General features: G+C 39.0%; 1 protein-coding gene across 1 annotated transcript in view; it reads right to left on the bottom strand.

Moving 5' to 3' along the window:
- The window catches only part of MAN1A1 (mannosidase, alpha, class 1A, member 1), a 111,593-nt gene extending 104,486 nt beyond the window's left edge, over nt 1-7,107 (bottom strand). The window contains exon 1 of the mRNA XM_009883147.1: nt 7,011-7,107. Coding sequence (XP_009881449.1) covers nt 7,011-7,107 — 97 coding nt within the window. The remainder of the gene's footprint in view (nt 1-7,010) is intronic.
- Nucleotides 7,108-19,235: the final 12,128 nt, after the last annotated feature.

Raw genomic sequence — 19,235 nt, 5'->3', positions numbered from 1 at the left:
AAAGAAAAAGAAAATTTTAAACATAGGTGTATTTGAACTACAGTCAGCCCCACCCTGATCATCTTAGACTCTTCATTGTTTCAGCCAGTAAGGCAAACTTGTTTTGTTACCTTCCAATTATTGTAAGTTGAAGAAACTCAGTCAAAGCAGATATGTTCTACGAAATCTTCCTCCAGTTTGTAATTTCAGACTCAAAATTCCAGCCAAAAATACAGAAATACAAGTTGTCACCATTTTTTCTTGATCTGGCCATTAAGAACAGTTCAGATTTTCCTAACATGGGGAGTAGGACCAGATACTTTGTAACATTAAATATGCAAATTGAAAAAGATCAATCAATCATCTATTTTTTTTCAGCTCTATATGGATATACCTTGTACATTAACAACTCTGAACTACATTCTTCTCAACATATTCAAGGACACATACAGGTTTGACGAAATTAGCATTTTGATTAGAGCTGTAGGTTTCTTAGAGCATTGTTTCAAAAGCTGACTCAGATTTTAAAACAGTGTTTTCCTTTATTTAAAGTTCACTGAAAAGGTTCCTATCCAGATCATTAGCAATTTAAAGTGTCAAGAGTGATTAATTATTAAAGTGCACTATGCCAAAACATGAAACTCTTACTCAAGTACTGGCAAACCCCCAGCAACACTAACATTTTTAACTTCAGTCACTATTACCAGCTGGTAAGAGTGAGAAAGGAAACAATACATTCAACTTTTTACAGATCTAGTTTTGCATATGCGTAACATGAAACAGTGCTATGATATTTCTACAATACTCTTCTAATCTCTAGCATTTTGTATGTCTGTGCATTTTAGAGCCAGCTCTGGTGTCTTTCTATTTAATAGATCTCAATGATTTTTTCCTCCATTGCTCGTCTCTCTGCTTCCTGTGGAGGCCTTTGGCATCCACCACACTTCTGGCACCCATGCAGCTCAACTATGTTTCATTATGAACCACCTTCTTTTATTTGTTTGAACAAGCCACCTACTGATTTCATATTTCCACCCCTTACAATGGGTATTGTTCCCCACAGGGAACAATAAATCCTTGTTCACGCTATCTATGCCACTTTTTATGGGCCTCCATATACTATACTGAAAAGTTTTCCATCTTTAGTACTTATTTTGAGTTCAAGTCCGCCAGTTCTGTGTATTAACTTAGAATAGTATCTCCCATGCTGCTATGTGCCAGTTTAAATTTAGGTATGTTAGGCACCATTTGCTATTTTATAGTGCAATTATTATCTCTCGGGGAATCCTGGGTTCGTGCAACTGCTTCCAGCTTGCCATTGCCACAGGTACCTCGAGTAACTTGCTAGCACTAACAAACTGTCACTCTGCTCACTTGATTTTCTAGTGTTGTGATAAGTAATTTGAGAGCATGACCTCAGCAGCAGTGGATCCCTGCAAGAGACCAGTAATAACGTTCAAAAATGCTTTTTGGAAATCTAAAGAGACAATAAACTTCCTTGTTTTCATATCAACCAACTTCCTTGAAAAAACAGAAGTTGAGCAGCATGACCTCCTCTCACAAATGCTGTGTTGAGTCATTCATCCACATAGCTGCTCATGTTATTCTTTACACAAGTTTCTATTAATTTAGTTTGGAAAGATGTCAGGGTTACTTCCAAAATTAAGACCACATACTGAAATCCAAAATTCCAAGGAATCCAAGAGCAACAGTGAAGAGAAACAAGAAGGGGGGGATGTTGAAATGTTGCCATTTAAATCAACATATTTAAATATGTTTAAACATACATTAATACGTTAAAATACATGTACAGTTAATTTTCTAGAGCTATATTACTAAGCTTACAGTTTAAAAATACACATTGCTGTACACTACAATACAGTTTTGAATATGATTTTTGGCAGGCTTTAAAAATCTTCATACACCTCAATACTCTGTAGAAGAAACTAGAAAAATCAGTTCAAAGTGGGAGGAACAGGATCTTTCTAAATTATAGAATCACAGAATGGTTTAGGTGGGAAAGGACCTTGAAGATCATCTAGTTCCAACCCCCCTGCCGTAGACAGGGACACTTACCACTACACCAGGTTGCCCAAGGCCATGTCCAGCCTGGCCTTGAACAGGGATGGGGCCTCAACAACCTCTCTGGACAACCTGTTCCAGTGCCTCACCACCCTCATAGTGAAAAATTTCTTCCTAATGTTTAATCTAAACCTGCCCTCTTCCAGTTTATAGCCATTCCCCCTCGTCCTATCACTACATGACCTAGTAAAAAGTCCTTCCCCAGCTCTCCTGTAGGCCCCCTTTAGGTACTGGAAGGCCGCAATAAGATCTCCCTGGAGCCTTCTCTTCTCCAGGCTGAACAGCCCCAACTCTCTCAGCCTCTCCTCATAGGAGAGGTGCTCCAGCCCTTGGATCATCCTCGTGGCTCTCCTCTGGACATGCTCCAGCAGGTCCATGTCTTTCTTATGTTGGGGACTCCAGAGCTGGATGCAGTACTCCAGGTGGGGTCTCATGAGAGTGGAGTAGAGGGGCAGAATCACCCCCTTTGACCTGCTGGCCATACTTCTTTTGATGCAGCCCAGGATGCGGTTGGCCTTCTGGGCTGCGATTGCACATGGCTGGCTCATGTTGAGCTTCTGGTCAATCAGCACACTCAGGTCCTTCTCCTCAGGGCTGCTCTCCAGCCATTCCCCGCCGAGCCTGTATTTGTGCTTGGGATTGCTCCAACCAGATGTAGGACCTTGCACTTGGCCTTGTTGAACTGCATGAGGTTGGCTTCAGCCCACCTCTCCAGCCTGTCCAGGTCCCTCTGGATGGCATCCCTCCCCTCCAATGTGTTTACCTCGCCAAACAGCTTGGTATCATCGGCAAACTTGCTGAGGGTGCACTCGACCCCACTGTCGATGTCACCAACAAAGATGTTGAACAGTACAGGTCCTGGTACCGACCCCTGAGGAACGCCACTTGTCACTGGTCTCTACTTGGACATTGAGCCATTGACTGCAACTCTTTGAGTGCGACTGTCCAGCCAGTTCTTTATCCACCGAGTGGTCCATTTGTCGAATCCATGTCTCTTCAATTTAGAGACCAGGATATCGTGTGGGATGGTGTCAAATGCTAGCACTGTGGCTTTGCAGACTGTGAGTATTTATTAAATGCCTCCTTCTTCCTCTCCCGAAAACATCCTTTTTCACTTGCAGAGAATAATTATACTATGCCCACGAGTTATAATATTATTACACTTGCAATACTGCACTTGAAATACAGTTACAGATAATTAAAAAAGCCCTTCAGTAACACTTAAGTGCAGAAAACACTTGTAGAAAGCGCCCTTAGCCAGTGCAGAGATGCTCATTAGTTTTAAAATTAGTACAGAAGGCTCGGAGAGGATTAACTCCTGGGTTGAGTGTGGTGGCGGTGCAGGTGCTATGAAAAAAGAAATGGTAAAATCTCAGGGCCTACTTTCCATCAGGTATGGGCAGCGAATGATTAGTACTCGCAGCAGAAGTCATACCAGCATAGGAGACATGCCTTCTTTTGCTGATGCACAGGTATGGCGCAAACAGATGTTTAGCTATTCCAGTTTACTTGATTAGTCTAGAAATAGTGGCACACTTCATGGAATTAAACTAATAAGAATGCTACTGAGACAAGAACTGATGACTTTTCACTTCTGCCTTTTCAACTGAGTTCTTTGTAGTTGGGAGTAAACTATAAAAACCCCACAATAATGGTAGTTACTTGCCAACACAACATGGTGAAAGCTAAAGTGACAAATAAAAAGGAAATCAAAACATTACATGGAAGTGCTGAAAAGACTTTGAAACAGTCAGAGGCAAGTATGTGGCTTTGGCTTGAAACAGAAATATTTCAGTTTACGTTTCAGCCATACTCTAAAAGTTAGTCATTTTTAGTGTCCACATGTGAGTGGAAGCAACTCCTACTCATAACATGACTATGTCTACAGTCTACCAGTCTAAAGATTCCTTCAACTTATTAAATACAACCTGCACACACACTGGTCACACAATACCAGCAAGATCAAGGCAGGTCATTGTCCTCAAAAGTCAGTTTCATGGCTTAGGTGTAGGACAAATAAAATGTCATTTCAAAGTTTGGCAAGAGGTCCTCAGCTACAGAAGGGCTCTATTACTCTTAATTTTTATGAGGTACTAAAGCAGGATGCTTTTCCTTCCCCCGAGGTCATAACCACAAGTCACCACTATCCTTTCTCGCATTGTCACCAACCTTTCTCCCATCGCCATCCCACTGGCTGTATTCCTCTTTCCCTAGCCTAACAATAGTGTCAGTATAGCGGCAAAATTCATGATGGTATTGCCTAACAGTCACATCTACGTGTAATTACTCTTCTCAAAAGCCCATCTTATTTTTATGTTTCAGAGAAACATATCATGATGGTTGGGTCCTGCCCTCAAGACACAACTGTCATTATAATCCATCTACAGAATGTCTTATCATGCTAGCAAGGACTGAAGCATTTATACTTTCAAAACTAAGCTTAGAAGCAGTATCATTTAAAAACAACTCTCCCCTTCTGTGTCAGGAGAGCTATACTGTCTGTAACGTATACAATATTAAGCACCAGTGAGCTACAGCATTGGAACCTGCTGTTCCCTACAGTGAGGTACTTCAAGTGTCTATCCCATAACAGCCATTCCCAAAATATGCAAAGTGCACTGGTTAATTCATAAGAGGGGAAGTATTCAAAATTAAACAGCTGGCTAATGAAATATGCTATACCTTACTGCTATTAAGGCAACCAGAAACTTGTATTTTTGAAAAAATTAAGCAGGAAGAAGAGACGATCATGGCAAATTGGAGGCAGTTATGAAGGATGACAGAGAACTGGAGGTCTTATGTCATTTCTGAAGGCTGTGAGGAGATTCACAGGGCACAGAGCTGGAGGTAACCTATTCTCAACTAATTCAATCCAGAATTACCTTAAAAGTAGTCAACCATTTGCAATCCACTTTTTTTTTTAAAAAAAAAAAAAGAGTAAGAGCCAGAAATAAAGAAGATAAGGAAACTTGTTTGGCCTTTCACAGGGAAAAAGAGGTTCAATTATTTAACAAAAAAAAAAAAAGAAAGAAAAATCAGATCATCCTTTTATTGCCTATGAAAAAGAAGGCATTTGTTGAATTCAAACATGAAGGTACAGATCAGATCTAATAATTTGAGGATGCTATTACAGAAACAAGGATTTGTTTCTAAAAAACAAAAGGAGATTATGGATTCAGGAAAGGGTAGCTTATGAGACAGAAATGCTTGCAGATATGCTGCTCTTTAGTATTCTGTAAAGCAATTCAGCAGAAAGAGACCTGATGCTTATTTTGATTTGCCACTAAGATCAATAAGAGTGAAGATGTTTCTTAGAAAAATCTCCTCAGCAATAAGATCTTATACTAGATGACCACGATGAGAAAGTGATCTGCATTTAGACTGACTCTGTGGCTTACTCCTTTAAATGCAGTTTTATTTTCAAATTCAACATGTGTCCTGTTTCACAATGAACAGTGCCAGCAGTGACTTATATCTTATGCAACATCCACAGAACTCCTGCTTAAGAATTTCACAAGTCAACACATCTACAGATTTTTCTGCGAATCCATGCAATATAATTAAGAACTCAAACTTTGTAAATTTTTATACCACTTCTGATTCCAAATGAAACTACATTAAGCATTTTAATTTTCAAGAAATCATGTGCCATTTTGTTGTCCTCCAAGAAAACAAAGAAAACAGGATTGCATTAAATAGTTCTTCAAATATGATATTAAGTTGCACAACTATCAGTAATCTGAATGAAGATACTAAAAATTTTAGTTTTCAAGAAAACAAAAGAAAACAGAAGCCCGAATCAACCCTGAAGTTCACCCAAACTACTTTGGTTTCAAGCACGCAATTCATGTTTAAAGTCCAATAACTAGCTATATAGTAATCACCAGTAACGTTTTTGATGTTACCTTGGGTAGACAAGCAGTACAGCAAGATCAATGTGGATGTTGTATTTTCAAAATTATTTTTGTAATCATAACTGCTGTCTCTTAGCAACTTCCAAATATAGTTGAGTGCTCTATTTTAGGCTGTTTTAGGAAATGTTTCTACTTCAAACTATCTTTTCCAAACATTCAACAAAGTAAGTTCCTGTTAAAATCAAAATAATATATTGATTTTGTCTCAGCTATAGAAATTAGTTCATTTTTCAGCTTTCTGTTTGGAAAACAGAAGCTATTTGAATACAAAGATTGCCATCACACAGTTTAATTCTTCATTTTTCTGCAAAACTGAAGATGATGACAGTTCATAAGACTGCTTTCTAATGCTTCCTCAGAATGCTGTTGCTCTTCAGCTGCTATTTATGCAGTCCTATGTCCCACCTGGACATTGAAAAAGTCTTTCCTCATTACACCGCATTTCTGCAGTGTGCCTCTCCTAATAGCACTTTTCAGCTCTACACTGATAACAACTTGGGTGTTATTTAAGCATCTCCTGTGCAACATTTAGAGGTGCAAATAATGGTTATGTTCATGAAAGAGAATGCCTGATAAGGGAGCCTGACTGATATAGATTAACAAGGTTTTTTTAGGGAATGGAAATAAATTCCTGAAAACTGTAGACAGCTTCAGCTACTGTCATGACCGTAGAGAGTATCTTTTGTTCCTTGTACAGGATTTCCTGCCTCCCCTTACAGTTTTTGTTTGCTGCTTACTGAATGTGGTGTCAATGAGTTCCACTTCATAGGAGAAGCTTAAGGCAGAGCAGTATTTAATGCAACAAAACTACATCTTTATCATGCAGCAATGACATGCTTCATTTATTCTCATTCAAAGATAATCTATAAAAGTCATAGAAAGCATCACCTTCATTTACTGTTACTTTTTATATATAAGCAACACCACACTGCATGACAGAGGGTAGAAAGAACACATGTTTATCACCTATAAGCTTTTCAGCTGATTTACTGTTTTATGCTAACGTCACTAAGCACAAAAATACACTCTACTCACCAAATAAATTGCTTGAATGTCCTTGCTTAGATATGGGTTTCAGTTCATTTAATCCCCATGCGTAACGCTTATAATTATCCCAGGCATGTTTCATCATCTGAAGGGAAACGAAAGCAGGATTATAATGTTGATTTAGCAAGAAGCCACAGCAAATACTGACTTGAGAACATTCTTAATATTAAACACATTTAATTCAATGCTTAATTAAATTCATGTTGTATGCATTAGAACTATGAAATACTCAATACAGAGTAACAGTGGCACTGTTTTCCGGGTGGCAGTGGGATGGTTACTCTAAGAATTCCATGTCTGTCCCATCCACCTCTACCGTTATCTGCACACTTACGGTCAAGACACACTCAAAAATAATTATATTTTAGGAAGGCAATTTATTGTGTTATGTATCATTTCAAATAAGATTTTAATTCCCTTAAGCATACACACCTGAAACTGAGGGAAGTAAACCTTTTTAAAGTTTTTTTTCTCCCAGAACAAGAATTTTTAAGGTCAAAACTAAGCTCACTGTAGTTTTCACATTCTGGCAGAGACTTTCTTGCATAAAACTAGCTGGTTCAAACTCAGTACGGCTAGTAACAGAAGAAGGAAGCTAAAGTGGTCAGGCAGAACACCTAGGAAAGGTTTTGAGGTTATTATGATATAATCTTCTATGACTATAAATGCTACTGTATGCATCTGTAGCTACTGTCACATGTGATTTTGCACAAAATAGCCAAGAACTTTTACAATTAAACATATTACTACAAAAATGTGTTTTGCATAAAGAGGTGCACCACAAATAACCACTGCTTTGGGAAACTGCCTTGGGGAGTGCAGCCCAGCCGCTCAGCTGTAAGAGCAGAGGACATCATGTCAGAAGCCAGGGCAGTGGGTTGACTCAAGGACACCTCACATCTTCCACCACCATGATCAGCCAAACCTATCCCAAATTGTCCTTTTTGGGGGTGGTTCAGGTGCACAGCCAGAAGCCCACCTGTCCTTCCTCAAACACGCAGCAAGGACAATGCACAGAGCTCTGCAGGCCTGGTGAAGAACCACTGCGACTCCAGCAAGTCCAATACCTCCCTTTACCAACCACCACGTTTAACACCTGCTCAGGAAGAGTAGTACTTCTTTAAGGGCCACCACAAGCAGCCTGACTTTATGTAACAGAAGGAAAGATTTTGCCTCTGCGTTGTCCCTCCTCACCTCTTCCACAAGGCAGAGCAGCGCTGGGAATGCCAGAGGTCATCTTGTAGACAAAAAGTGACAATTTCAGACCTTTTCAAAGATACTGCTTCAGGTTGTCAGCTGACAACACTGCTCTGCCTTTGCTTTCAGACCTCTTCTTGAGGCCATGTGTGTCAAGGATAATTCTGTTAAATAACAGTTATAATCCTAAATTTAAAAGCAACAGCCTTGGGACATGCTGATAATAGTAATCCTGCACTTTCTTCCTTCCCCTTTCCTTTTCTCCAATCATACAGAGAAATTATGTCAATTAAAAATCTGCATTAAGCCACACTATAATAAATGACAACAGATTTTTCTAGAGTACTGCTACACTTGTGAGAATTAACGTTTCTTTGCTATTTAGGGAAGCACAAATGCACCTCTATCCTGCAGGAAAATTCAGGGATGTTACTTTACTCTAGAGCCCTTATAGGCCCAGCTTTAAAGATGCAAAAATTGGCATCTGCACTTAAGACGTGAGTGTTTTCAACCAGAAGGTTAGCCTGGTGTCAGATCTCAGCTGAAAGGCAGCAAGTAAAAGGCTCTGTGGAAATGGTCTCAGGCCATGGATGGCACCGATATGCCAGATGGCAGGAGCTGGTGTCCCTTGCTTGGCTTCATTGCAAAACAGCTTAGGAGCTCTACAAGGACGGGGCATTTTGTCCCAGCGCAGAAGTGGTAATAGGCAGCCAAGGGGTAGACTGTATGTCTATGGGGCATTCCCAATCCCTGGCTACAGGGATCAAGGTGATATGAAACACCTCATTTGGCCACAGCATATTTTCTAATTTACTGATTGACATTTTCCAGTAATTTTGCGTATTATACAAGAAAGATATATTCTGCCTTGCCATCATGTGCCAGACCTGAAAGCTCAGCTTTAGATATTAATGTACAAACTCTCAAAGATTTCAGCAGGCTAAATCCTGACCTGCACTGAACCTGACATTTTCTGTGCTTTGTCAAAGTTTATTTTCTCATAAATTCACATCAGAATATTTTAATTTGTTTAATCTTAATCTGGGAACACCACACAGAAGGGCTCTTTTTTTTTTTAAAAAACTAAACTTGTAATTAAGCAGTCTGAATCAGATTGCCTAAAGATGTAGCATTATAACAAAATTAACATTGCTCAAGCCAGTACTGCCATGGTCTTTCCCTCTTCCCCTCTTTCTCCTAGCGCATCCCTGCTCCTTCTCTTGCATAAGAGATGCAGTGCCCATCTATCCCCACACCAAGTCAGTTGAGGAAACAGAAACTTTTGCAAGTGAACTTTTTGTTTTGAGGATCATTTTAGTCCTGTCTCATTCCCTAAGTCAGACTGCCATGAATATCAGAGTTACCAAACAGAAAAGGCAGGAACAACTACAGACCCAGTTCAGTTCAACCAAAACAGTCACAAAGTGCATGATGCTACAAGATGTCCCGTATGTACTCAGTTGCCTTTAGTTTTTCCACCTGACTGACATTTTGATCATATTGCACTGTAAATGCATGTGTGAGTTCTAAACAGAAACCACTCCAATTACCCTATTGTTAGTCAACCCCTAGACAGTAAGACAGGAAGCTGAGTCACACGGTAAACACTACCTTCTAATAATATGTATTATTGCATGTTAATGAACAACTCCTCTTTGGTTTTGTGGGTTTTTTTGTTGTTGTTGTTTTGTTTTTCTTTTTCCAAAAACATCCTCCCATTTTACTGAATCTAACTACTAAGGTCCCTTTGTCTAATTGCTTCTTAGGAAATTATAATGTGTGAATCCAAAGAGACAAAACCAGTAATTTGAAAAAAGCCCAAACCTTTAAGAAATATTTCTGTGGAAAAAACCACCAGAACCTACTGAGCAAGAGATCTAATTAATCTCTTTTGGCTAATCAAGATATTAATTTAGAACTCTTCCAGAAAGTCCAAATTTCAATAAAAACTGCAAGCTTAGTAGGTAAGGTTCCTCCTAAGAAAATGCACCTTTAGAACATCCTTGCTTTAGACATTTGGAAGTTTATGGACATAACATTGAAAGCAAAATGCAACTCCAGAAGCAGTCAGTGAGCCCTCTAGTGTTTCAAAAGGACAGGAGTTATTCCAACTGGATACAAACATGAATGGCTATTTAGCAAAAGTTACTAGGACTCGGTGGTACTGTACTTACAGGGCAAATGGTCCATACATGTAATAGCCTAAAAAGCCTACCTTAATCAACACTGCCTGCTGGACAAGTGAGTTTGGGCTTCTAACCTAGCAAGAAGTCTCAATTTCTAGAATTCAATACATCAGAAATACTCTTCATGCTTTCCCCCCTGTGGAAATTACAAAACTGTATTAAGTTTCTCACTAAATGAAATTCCTATTTGTTAATAGCTTTATTTTCTATGTAAGAATTAAAAAGTTCTAAAATACTGAGTAGCAATTTGAACAGACCCAGCCCACTGATAATTATTCTTTGTGTAGGCCAAACTCCTAGCACTGGTAGTTCAGGAATGAATATTAACTTTTTTTTTTTTTTTTTAGAAAACGATCTATCTTTGTAGTCTTCACCTTTCTGTTTACATGAGACATTCCCATCTCCACCACCTCAATGTCTTTCTTGTAGTGAGGGGCCAAAACTGAACACAGTACTCGAGGTAGGGTGTCACCAGAGCCAAGTAGAGGGGGATGATCGCTTCCCTAGTCCTGCTGGCCACGCTTTCTGATACAAGCCAGGATGCTGTTGGCCTTCTTGGCCACCTGGGCACACTGCTGGCTCATATTCAGCCAGCTGTCAACCAACACCCCCAGGTCCTTTTCCACCGGGCAGCTTTCCAGCCACTCTTCCCCAAGCCTGTAGCGCTGCATGGGGTTGTTGTGACCCAAGTGCAGGCCCCGGCACTTGGCCTTGTTGAACCTCGTACCATTGGCCTTGGCCCATCGATCCAGCCTGTCCAGATCCCTTGGTAGACCCGTCCTACTCTCCAGCAGATCAACACTCCCACCCAACTTGGTGTCATCTGCAAACTTGTTGAGGGTGCACTCAATCCCGTCGTCCAGATTGTTGATAAAGGTATTAAACAAAACTGTCCCAAATACTGAGCCCTGGGGAACACCACTTGTCACCGGCTGCCAACTGTATTTAACTCCATTCACCATCATTCTTTGAGCCCAGCCATCCAGCCAGTACGGCCATCCAAGCCATGAGCAGCCAGTCTCTCCAGGAGAATGCTGTGGAAAACTGTGTCAAAGGCTTTAGTAAAGTCTAGGTAGACAACATTCGCACCCTTTCCCTCACCCACTAAGCAGGTTACCTTGTCATAGAAGGAGATCAGGTTATGTCTAAATAAAGATCACAGTTACTGAGAGCATCTGTGAGCATCTGTACTTCAACACAACATTATGGATCCTGTTAAAAAGAGAAATTCCTAATGATGAAGAGTCTAACAGCTTTTGACCAGATGATTCCAGATACTCTCAAACTCCTCTACAGTTTAACTAATAAAATTATTTCAGCCCAGTGCTTTCAAGTAATTCTTTATTAATCCTCCAGGATGTCAATAAGCAGTTACATTTGTATAGACATATTGCTCAGTCCTTCCAGTTTTACTAAGATATGTTCACTGAACCTCAAACTCTAGAAGAGCCTGACAGCTCCCTGAGAAGCCCCGTGTCTACATTAGCAAAGTCCATTTCCAATGGAGCTCTACCTCAGCTCACTCACAATCAGAAGCGGCAGCCGAAGGCTTGACTAGCTAGCACTGTTTCACTAGTAAGCTGGCTGCTTTCACATCTTCAGGAAAAAATGAGCCACTGATTTTTACTTAGGAAGTTAGAAAATGCCAAAATACTACCCCACCTCTGCTGAAGAATAATGAAGTGTGCTATTGTAATTGATATCAGCAAAGTCATTTAGAAGAAAAAGGTGAAGGTCTGACATTATGCACAAAAAGGATCTGTGCGCTTCTTTCTTGAACCATAAAAGAAGCATTTTGAAATATAATTTTAAAATCCTTCTCAACCCACTGTACTTAAAAAAAAAAAAAATAAAATTGTTCTCCAGAAGTAAAAACAAAGACCTTACCTACAGCTATAATGCTGGCCAATCTAAAGATGACAAAGCACTCCCATTTGTTGGTATTTTCGTACTGCCATCTTACAAAGCACTCAAACACAATGTCTACAGAGGACACACAGGCCACTTGAAATGTGGAATATACAGTTCCATTCAAACAGGAGTACCCAAGAGTTCAGGCACAAATCGTTTCCAGAAAACAAGAGCGATGCTGAATCAGCACAGTAACAGTGGTATTTAGATGCAAACTACTGCAGTACCAGGTGGAGTGAAAATAACTTAATAAGGTTTATTTTTAGCAGTTACATACAAGCTGGGGAGATGTCAAAGAGGACATCATGAAAAGAACTCAATCACCTTCTAGAACTGGGACATTAAAGGGAAAAAAAAATCACTGCATGAAATAGTACTATCCTGACCTTGAACAGAGCCATTCAAACCATGCCAAGAGAAGGGAGGAAGACAGAAGACGAAGGCACCGGAAGCCCAAGAAATGAAGAGATAAGTTTAAAAACAAACAAACAAACAAACCGAAACTCTGAAGAAAATGTAACAGTTCGCTTATCTAATCTCTACTAAACTCTCATTGCTCGATTAAATAACCTTCGCTTTCTCAGTTTACACTGAATTTTTTGTACGTTTAAGCAATTCTCACCTTTTAAACTTCTCCTTACCAGAACTACATGTTCACTTAGTCTAGTCTCCCTGAATCTTCTCTCCTTCCTGTTGCTGTAAGTAAAACGTCATCCTTTCATAGGCAAGGGAAATGAAGGATGGCCCTAAGATTAATAAGAAACCTATATCCCTTCCACTTAAAACTTTCCTCCTGTACAAATCAACTTGCATGGCTGATGACTGTACTGGGTCTGGCCAGGATGGAGTTACCATCCTTCACAGCAGCTCATATGATGTTTGGAATTCGGGGTTGAAATAATGTTGACAACACAGCAATGTTTTGGCTATTGCTGAACAGTGCTCGTACAACATCAAGGCTTTCTCTTTTTCCAACTCCTGCCCCTTTCCCACTCCCCCTGACAAGTGGGAAGGGGGGGGAAGCAAGGGGTTGGGAGAGGACACTGCCGGCCAAAGGGATATTCCCTACCAATGTAACATCATGTTCAGCAATAAAAACTGGGGCAGATGAAGAAGGAGGGGTTTTCCAAGGTGGCTGTTGCTCAGAGAATGGACATCAGTCTGCTTGTGGGAGGTGGTGAGTGACTGCCTTTGCATCACTTGCCTCTGCCCTCTCCTTCCTTCACCTAATAAACTATCTTTATCTTGGCCCACCAGTTTTCTCACTCTCATTGTTTCTGTTCTGTCCTGCTGCCCACCTGGTGGGCCAACAGCTGTGTGGGTGCTTGGCTGCTGGCCCAGGTGAACCCACCACAATGTCTCATAGTATCTCTGGTGCGGGAAGTTTGTGACCACAATACAACTCCCAGCAGTTTTCTTCGCTCTGATGACAATATTACATTAGCCATTAGCAAAAAGTCAAGCTTTAGAAAGCCTTACTTTCCTACTTTCCATTCCCATTATTGTTAACCAACAAGTGAACCTAAATGAGACTCGGTGAATCAGAATCACAGAAGGGCTGAGGTTGGAAGGGACTTTGGAGGTCACCTTGCCCAATACCCATTGAAATATTCTCAACTGTTTCCACAGTCCCCAAACAGCAATCAAATTGCAGTACAGCTGAAAAACTTCACAGTCGTTCCAGATATCTCTTAGTAGTAAACGTAATGTTACCTTTGAAGGTACTGTCGCCAATCAGGATTTCTCTGTGAAAAACTCTATGATCTCCTTCAGCTGATTCACTACCAATTTTCATAAAATCATGCTGCATAAGTAACAGCTCTGTTTCATAGGCTCTTACAAAATCTACTGATTATCAGTAATAACTTTTGGCAATACACTGGCTTCTTTATTTTAGTTATCAGAAGTGTTAGATTTTTGTTTCATCATCTTTATAATGGTACTTAGTGTAATATTGCACTTCTAAGAAATATAAGTTATTAACTGAGATTATTGATCTTGTCTTGAATAATTTGTTTCCTGGAAATATGAAGTAATAGGGGAATTTTTCTCTAGATCTCAATAAATAACACTTTTTTTCTGGGATTAGGAAACACACCTACATTGTGAAATCATTTAACAGTTTCCCTTGTTTCAGAGCATGATCTTTGTTACTTTTGTCATAATTCACTATTATTGCTTTGGTAGTATTTCATACCCTTTATTTCAATCCTTTCCTGCAGTTCTGCATGTAATTGTAACACATTCCAATTTCTTTTCCATCTGGAAGTGTTTTGATCACTAATAACTGCCTTGAATTGCCTTAAAAACATTAAATTGGATTTTTAATATAATTTATATCGATATTTTCAGCTCTTTACCCTGTTCAGACTTGCTCTATAGCGGAAATTCTAGGTAAAGATGTAGGGTGTTCTACTGCAATTACTTCTTCTCATGACCTTATCTAAGCAGACATGCAGATATGACTGAGCGATACATGTCTGGTTTTGTTTTTTTTTTTCAATTATGCTGACACTGTCTACAGTTACATTAGACTGCTGACAACATTAGTTTTAAACAACTTTTCATAAAACAAAAACGCAAAGTTAACTTCTTGACTGAAGACCAAGATTCACTAGAAAACTAGATAAAACTGGTTTATATGCAGATCAGGTTTTCTTCAGGTAGAATTGTGTCTGGAGTTTGATTTCAAATTAAAAATTAGCACTTAGAGTCAACAGATTTTTATTCTAAGCTCTTAATTTTTCGTTACTATTTCTTATTCCAGAAACAAAGCTGTAAAAGAAACCAACCCTCAAATATTCAAAGAAGGCTCATCTCAGTGGATACTGTTTACTTTTTTTCCTTGTATCTGACAAAAGAAGATACAAATGACAACATACTCCCTTTCTCCACAGGCAACAGAAATTTGTTTTTCTCCTTCAAGACATGTAAAATAAATCCTGTCACTATGAACCTTCATGTATATATAACCACTTCTTATCTGTCAGCAGCAAGATTATTGCAAATCAGGAGCTTGACAGATTTCTGGTGTTTATAACCTCGTTTCCTAATGGCATCATCCTGAGTTAAATGCAAGCTACACACTGTCAATATTTGTTTAACAGTCACTGCCAAAGTGTCACCGTTTCCAATTTAGCAGGTGGGTGACAAGCACGCTCCAAAGCCAGTGCAGGCTGGAGGAGTTCCTGTGAGTGCTTCCTGAAGGGACTTCCACTTAGCCAAGTAAAACCCCGAAGGAGAGTTTTGTGTTAGTTAATGGGCCAGTAACAAGGATTCCCAGTTGCTCTTTTCCACTAAGCAGCAGCTAGAGATTTGGGAGACATTTAGGCACTTGCCATTTAGCTCACGGCTTTGTTTTGCAATGTGATAGGAATGAAGAACTCTTGGCAACTCAGAAGTTTGTCCTAGAGCGCTACCCATGGCGTGGGGCATTGCCGCACACCGAGTCGGGGAAATACCTACAAATCTTAAAATTACAATAGAGCTCAGGTAGCCAAACTGATCTACAGAATTCACCATTAATATTAAACATGCATATTATATCACAAAATATTTCATACGGTTCTGTATTTAATGCTCTGTATTAAAAGAGTATGTGAGCAAACACTTGCTACTCCTGAGCATTTTGGGATCCTACAAAGAATTCATTTCTTGCCCACCCACCCCCAAACAAATTAAAATTAAAAAAAATCTAATATCTGCATATAAAACAGGAACTAAGAAGGAAAATAAAAACATTAAGGACCATTCTAAGGATTAATTCATCATTTGTATTGCAAAGCACTTCAAAATCATCAAACGGAAAGCTTGATAGAAATGCTAAGTATTATTCCCACATGTGTTACGTTAAGTTACAGATAAGGTTCTATTCTTATATTTTCTACTCCTCACAGTAGCTTGTAAGCCTCTTTAGTAGTGTATTAAACTATCCAACTAATATTCATCATATGCTGTTCTGGGCATCATTTGTTAACCAGGGACAGACATTGCACACTGCTTCATTCTGTTACACATTTTAAAAAGAATAAATTATCCTATTAATTCTGTAACAAGAATTCTAATTAAAAGGTGGCTAAAGAGAACAGGAACTTTGCAGGTAAGGTATTTTCTATACTTATTCAATTACTGCATATTTTATTTAATGCGCAAGCACACAGGAAAAATGTGACTGTTTCATGTAAGAAATAATTATTAAGAACAGCACCCCTGATGCTTTGATATGTCTGCACCAAAAAAAATATGAGGAGTTCAGTTGAAAATGATTGTATGACATACCAAAACAAGCTATGTTTTACTTAGTTGTCAGGCATACTTCTCTTTGCTGAACAGTAAAGTACTTCTAAAACTACAAATATACTGAAAAACTGGAGATACCAGAATGCTTTACAGTCAGTTTCTGAGAGCTGGGCCATAGTACTTTAACTGCTGCACTGTTCATTTTAGTAGAAGTCACAGGGTGATGAGACAGAGAAACTTGAAGGAAGGCCAGAGTTCACCTCCATACTCAAATACTAATATCATTCAGTACAAGCTGGTGTCTACAGCCTGCTTCTTACCTGGCCACCCCAACACCATGGATATAAGAAAAACAATTTGGTGCAGCACAGAAGCATCCTAGCTGAGACCCTTTCCTCAACTAAACAAAAACTAGGAAGGCGAGAACAACGTACATCCCCTTCCCACGAAGAGCACTGTCCTTGTAACCATCCAAAGTAGATCAGTTTTAGATTCATTTGCTCAACTTCAGCTGTCTTTCGCCCAGTGTATAAAAAGCAAAATAGGTATGCAAGAAATCACTATTTCCTTTTAAAACTGAGTGGTTTAGATGATATATTTGTTTCTCCCTCCTAGGTAAGCTAGGATTTGAGTATGTTCCGTAGGCATTTTCAGAGCTTTTCCTGAAAACATCTGTCTTGAAAGCATCAATTAAGATGATGTCGAACTGCTTTGGCCTCCAACTCTCAGTTACTAGCAGGGAAACCAATGACATATTCTCAGTAACTACACCATTGGAAAAAGAAATGAAAATACAGTATTGAAGTGTAGCATTATGAAATTGAGCATAGCTGACATTAATGTTGAATATGCTTTATTTTCAACTTGTTTCAGTTGTCATTTATGTCTAAATACACAAGATGGAAATCTTAAATGAACCGTCCAAGTCATCCAGTTACGAACAAAAGAGCAGTCCAAAGAATAAGCCATACAGACCCTCTCTTACAACTTAGCAACTGTTACCAAGATCTGCATTTCAGAAAAAAATTGAAGCCTACAGCTTGTCACTCAAGACCACTGTATTTCTCCAAAGCTAAGTCCTCTTCAAACCCTAAACAAAGGAGTCAGATGGACCCTAGCAGATAGACTGGAAAATTATTTCTTTATGACTAGTGTACGAGGTAGATGATGTTTCTTCAGACAACCTACCATTTCACCAGTTTGGATTTTTTTTTTTAATCTCTATGATGGACAAATCAGTGATGCAAATTATTTTTTTTTTCTAAGGAGAGTCATTGATAGCTAATTTTTAAAGAACAAAATCACACAAATGTTTTGCATTAGTGAAACATCCATTGAAAGAGAAACATACCATATCATAAGGTAACGTGCAAGAACTCAAGTCATTGTTCATTACTGACAATAACCAGAAAGAAAGCTGAAGTACTTTCACTTAAAACAGAAAAGCGCTGCAGAGTTGTACAAAAAGGTAACGTATTTCTTTGATCTTATGCAGAATTAGTAGCAGCCTCTGAAGTTCATGCATAATTTGACTAATGTCATAAAAGGGAAAGAAAAAAGAAAGCAATTTGTGGAAATACTACTCTTAGGAATAATAGTGGTATACATAGACTCATCCCACTCAGTGTCATTTTTTTTTCCTGGTCTACTTATGACTTGCTACAATTTCCAAGAACTCCCAAGCTGAACAGTGTGAACAGCCAGACTCCCACAACTGCATGATACAATCATGCTTTTGTTCTCTATTTTTTCCTACTGTTCTTTAAACAGTTATTTGATAAGGTTTGCTTCTAATTAGATTATAAATTATTCATGGCACAGACTGTATCTCCTACTCGTTTGTTAGGTACCTGGTACTACATAGCCGTGCTGCTACTGAGTTCCCAATCTCAGCAGGAGTAATGCAAATAAAAAATAACCACAGTGCTACGCAGTGCAACACATCACATCCAGATGAAGTGATTAACATCAAGGTGATTCGAGTTGCTGTCTCAGAGCACGATTAAAATCCACAAAAAGGAAGTAAAGTGGATCTAAAGAACCTGTTTATTTTTCTTTCCCACATTTTAAACTCACAATCTTCACTCTCATGCTTCTAAATTTTACTCTGCTGCAAAAGTCAGTAAATAACAAAGTTTTGTCCACTCCAGTATATGGAAAGTGTCAGTGTATCCAGGCTATCCAGGATGACTTTCAAAACAAAAACCGCATAGCAACAACAATCAAAAAACCCAACAATGACTTTCTCCCCCTTGCTCAATGAGTCTACATTCACCCCACAATCCTGCTTCCCTACCAGGGCACACGCCAGAAACTGAGAGAAGAGAGAGTATCCTTGCTGGTAAGAAGTTTTAGTTGTGATAGGAATGCCAGATTGGCAGTGGAAGGCAAAATTTTGGATGTATTTTCTCAGTGCAATTTTTCTTTAATTATATTTTCTTTTATTTCTTTTGAAGCAACTATTTTTAAAGATTTTTTCATAGTATTATTTTTCTTAAGGAAAAAAAAATTAAACAGTGAGCCTTGCATTATTAGTAGAGTTGGGACTATCACCAACCCAGTTAAGTAGCTAATAACAGCAAGTAAAACACAAACCAGTTATAAAAACGATTAGATATCATTTAACGAGAACCTTACTGAGTTCGCTGTTGTCACTGAATTCACAAAGTGCAGGGCGCTT

This window comes from Charadrius vociferus, unplaced genomic scaffold, assembly GCF_000708025.1.
Source record: "Charadrius vociferus isolate BGI_N301 unplaced genomic scaffold, ASM70802v2 scaffold230, whole genome shotgun sequence".
NCBI lineage: Eukaryota > Metazoa > Chordata > Aves > Charadriiformes > Charadriidae > Charadrius > Charadrius vociferus.
The sequence above is the reverse complement of the archived record's forward strand: the minus strand, read 5'-3'. Positions and strand labels throughout refer to the sequence as shown.